The 4521-nt window shown below is 48.1% G+C and overlaps 1 protein-coding gene across 3 annotated transcripts in view; it reads right to left on the bottom strand.

Moving 5' to 3' along the window:
- The window catches only part of ube2e1 (ubiquitin-conjugating enzyme E2E 1), a 10715-nt gene extending 6397 nt beyond the window's left edge, over positions 1 to 4318 (bottom strand). The window contains exons 1-3 of one of the 3 annotated variants that reach the window (XM_036515662.1): positions 4003 to 4318; positions 3163 to 3325; positions 2297 to 2347 (exon numbers count right to left, since the gene is read on the bottom strand). In XM_036515662.1, the coding sequence (XP_036371555.1) occupies positions 2297 to 2347; positions 3163 to 3317 (206 nt within the window). In that variant the 5' untranslated portion in view covers positions 3318 to 3325; positions 4003 to 4318. The remainder of the gene's footprint in view (positions 1 to 2296; positions 2348 to 3162; positions 3326 to 4002) is intronic. The other 2 variants (XM_036515663.1, XM_036515664.1) reach the window with 2 other exon arrangements.
- Between the last annotated feature and the right edge of the window lie 203 nt (positions 4319 to 4521).

Below are 4521 nucleotides of genomic sequence, written 5' to 3'. Positions count from 1 at the left end.
ACGCACCATAAGGGTCTTTCCAGTGCATTTCACACACACATACTTGTAGAAGCTGTCACTTTGTAAGATATATTTTTAAAAACATGGTCTATTTCATGTGTAATTCAATAAGGAGACCTCATGATGACAGAGAAGGTAAAATGCACCATGGACAGACTGCACTGCAGAAGCTCAGAGGAAGCCTCACCGGGCTCACTTAACTGTGGGAGAGGGGCAAGCTAACAGAGGGGTGGGTTTCATGCAAATGAGCTCCCACAAGCCCAATGGGCAGGTACCCCAAACAAAGTACACAACAACACAGTGCTTTTGAAAATGCAATTCACAAAAGACACACAAGGAAGCCACAGATACCATACAGCATGAGCGAACCATACACCTTTTCCTAAGCTCCCTGATTTCTGATTCTGTAAGTATTTTACGTATGATTAGCCATCTGGTTGCTTCTTTTAGACGTGTTGTAAAAACAAACAAAATCCCCCCCACCGTCTCTCTGGCTGTGTAAAGTGTCTCTGCTTGCCCCCCCTTTCAGCGCTTTGGCCCAGCCTGTGTGTGAAAGCCCTGTCCCCTCTTATCAGAGTCTGCACATGCAACGGCCAACACAGCGCGTCCGCATCGAATTCCTGCCACGAACTCCGGCCTCCTGCCTTCTGACCAGACCTGATCTTCTGCCCTCCCTCTCTTTCTCTCTCCTTCCCCCCCCCGTCTCGGCCGCCATCTAGAAACAGCTCCTCAGAAATTAAGCACAAAACAGGATCTGCAACTGGAAGTCACCGTTCTGCAACACGTCTGAGAAGCTCCACCACTGCAATTAAATCACATCCTAACACAAAGTGGAGAACAGAGCACCCCCCTCCTCACCTCCGTCAGACAGGGCTCCTTCCAGGGGCAAACTCTCCCACTCCGGCAGACAGAGAGAATGAGAGCAGCGCTGTGCTGTAAATCTGAGCTCCCCTTCACCAAGGCAACCATACATCTGCTGCATCTCAGCCTAGCAGCATCCTCATGACCCCACATTTTACTTTCAGAGAAACGACTCAGCAAACCACCCAGGTCCAAACACCTTTAACTGCTTTACTGGTTATGTATTTCACTTCCTTTCTCTCCTCCTGCCTCCCGCAGTAACACTGTGTGTGGGTCACTACAGGAGCTCTCATGTGTACTGATACATTAAAGAGTGTTAAGATCAGAGTCTATCCCACTCCTTATCCCCAAGTCATTTTACACCTTACAACAAACCAGACACCAGCCTTTACTTCAAAAAGGTGTAATGCTCTCTCTCACAAATCAGATTATGTCATTCAAAACAGTCAGGGAAATTCCTGTATGAGCATTTAAAGACTCAGGTTCCTGCATTTTGCTTGGACACTGTGGTGCACTGGATGGCTTGTAATGTGAAAAACAGTGGTTGTCAAGCAAGGCGAGCCTAATATCACCCACTGATTTTAAAAGACAACTTCATAAAAGGGGAAAAAAATCACTCTAAAACACAGGCCTCTACAAACCTACTGTGGAGGAAACGGTTTGTTCCTGAACAGCAGAGCCCCACAGAAGCATCAGACAACATGAGAATAGCAGAGGGGTCCTCTGTGAGGACGTGAGCACTGCTCAAACCTCCCTGCTAAGGCCTCCTCTGGTGCTGCACAAGCTCAGCGTTAAGCACGTCCAACAGGACAATGAACCTGCATTTCACAACAAAGCCAGCTCCTTCAGCAGAACCACCAAGACATGTCCTTTCATTCTGACTGTTAAAAACTGCAGGAGCCAGCATAACCCTGAATCTCTCTAACCAACAGCGTGCTGTTGCAATCATTGCGATCATTCTATCCCTTCACTCTACAGCTTCTGCTTTAGGGAAAAAAACCCCACAAAACAAGATGCTCACTGCTGGCTTTGAAAGCAGTTAATCATACTTTTCGAACTAGTATGCAAAAAGAGTTTGCAATCAGACACCTGCAGGCATGCTGACCGATTTAGTCTGTGATGCATCACTTTATCTAATGGAAACTATTCCATTGCGGGTTCATTCCTGCGTGAAGAATTCGACGGTCGCACTGCACCTCCACCTTTACTGAAGGAAAGTGCTACTCACACGGTATTTCTGTATGTTATTCAAAATGTAAGTCCAAAACGGGAAGACATAAGTTAGGTTACGACCCACTGGGCTGCAGGTTTAGCCGCTAAACCACAATTAATGTGTTGTTGTTTCTGAACACCACACAGCCAGCCTAGCCTTCCGTACACTTTTTAGGCGCAATTTGATTAAAACTAACAACTGCAGAGATCTAGTAAAGGTTACCTGCAGTTGGGCGGCGGGTCCACGGTGATGTCCGCCAGCTCCTTCTGAATCCTGCGGGAAAGAATCAAAACCCAAAATTATTCACCCCATCTCGCGCCGCCCGCAGGGACGCAAATCCCCGCTCCGTCTCGCGGCGGGCGCGCACAGATGTTCACCTCGAGCTGCAAACAACATGGCCGCTCCCAGGGCCTTAATTAGGTAGCTGTATTTTCAGACTGAAACGACCGCCTGTTATTGTCCCAACACTTCATACTCTGCACAGGACCACAGTATACTGTGCTGGGAAACAGACGCGAGTGTAATATATCCGACCCGGCTTTCTGCATTTTGGCAATCTACCGCAGAACTTAATATGCAAATGAGTCGGTCATCGGTGTACACGGGACCGGGGGGTCGGGGGCTTGTTGCATCACCTCTTCAAACACACGCGCGTCTACGGCAGACCTGATTCCCAATGAGGAATTCTCAAAACACCTGTCAAATATAACTAACAGCATTTGTTTACTTGGGGCCATATATCAAACGGACAGCGCAGACAATGCAGTTTAATGTCTGCCGGACTGATTTATTCACGGCTTTGGCTACATTAACATCGCAAAATCAAATATAACAACTGAAGCAGTTACGTTTTCGCACCGATGTGCTTGCTAGGCATCAGCAGGAGTAAATGCAAGCACCGCTTTAATGCGACGGCACTTTTTTATCCTGGAAATCCTAACGAACCGGCTGCACGCGGATGGCATGCAAGGGCATCACAGCACGGCCTCGCGCCGTTTTAACCCCTTCCGTCCCACCCACAGTCTTATCTAATCACCCCGGCAGAATGCCAGGCTAGTAGCACAGAAACGATAAATTCCACTGGGTACCTCTTGGCGCTGGTGGAGAGGAGCTTGGAGGTCTTGCTCATGTTGGCTTTGCTCTCCCGTTTCCTGCTAGGTGTGTCTTTCTGTTTCGGGTGAGTGGAGGAAGAAGAGGAGGACGATGAGGAACTGGTGCTAGCACGCGAATCCTCATCCGACATACCGGCCTCTGGAAAAGCGAAGACACGAAGCGGTTATGAGGCCAACAGACTGAACCCCCGCATTAAAACGCACGCTGGAACCTACCGCCGATCACACCGAAAATGCGGCGTGCTGTTTGCCGTGCGACGCTGTCAGCTAGCTGGCTCGATAACCAGCTAACTCTGCAGTCAACAACGCCAGCGAAGCGTTGACCTTTGACTTCAAACTAAGACATCAAAATACATTTAAACGTAACAGGCACTGTGTTGCTAAATTTGAACAAATATGACTAATAAAGGCTGTATTGTGTAGCCTAAGGGAGAATTCTTACACTACCCATGAACCGGTTCTCTTCCCAAATCGCGTGAAGGCTAGCTCTTGTTTAATCAAGCTAACCAGTTAGCAAGATACAGTTTGCGGTCCACAAACGAGCACACTAAATAAATTATCTGATCGTGTAACATTAATAACAAGGAAGAAGAGAAGAGTGGCTCTTCCAATGAGCTAAAATGCAGCAGAAATGAAATCCGAACAAGGCAGCTTCGCATCCATTCCTGAAATATTTCACCCCGGTCTCTGATCTCTGTAGCCACGGCCACTTCGTAGAACTTTGAAGAAAATACCTAACATATTAAGAGACAGGTTTAAATCACACAGACCCAGGTGGTGTTTAATCGGTAAGCCCCTCGGTGATATTTAGCTAACCTTTGTTATTCTCCACGCGTCCCTTTACACAGGCAGTCCACGGATCTCCGCTCGGCTCCCCGGTCCGATTGCTCTTACTGTTTTCCGACCCCCAAATTTCCTCCCTCGCATCAAGGACTTCGACTCTACGCGCGTAAGGTGACGGAAAACAAACAGGCAGCGACTGGTATTTATATTTCGCGGTAATAACAAGTGTTTTTGCCTTTTAAGCGCTACCTTCCTTTGTGTGTGCGCCTGATCGCCGCCTGGACGCGTGTCTTCCCCCTGTCGCGGAGCGGAAGTGTCGGTGCAATGGAGACTCACGCCGAGGAGCGCAAGCTGATGATCATGTCAAAGAAAGGAAGGGACAGACCAGATTCCACCGCACACCGTTTCTCAACAGAGAAGAGGTGAGAAGTCTAAACATCGTTTCCTGTAACCCGACATACAGGGAATAAACGTGTGACATTTTCTCGTCAGCGCGGAAAAAGTGTAAGAGCATTGATTTCTAAACATGTTCCCCAGTAAGCGGCGATTAGA

This window comes from Megalops cyprinoides, chromosome 21, assembly GCF_013368585.1.
Source record: "Megalops cyprinoides isolate fMegCyp1 chromosome 21, fMegCyp1.pri, whole genome shotgun sequence".
NCBI lineage: Eukaryota > Metazoa > Chordata > Actinopteri > Elopiformes > Megalopidae > Megalops > Megalops cyprinoides.
Note: the sequence above shows the minus strand (reverse complement) of the source record. Positions and strands in the feature narration are given on the sequence as shown.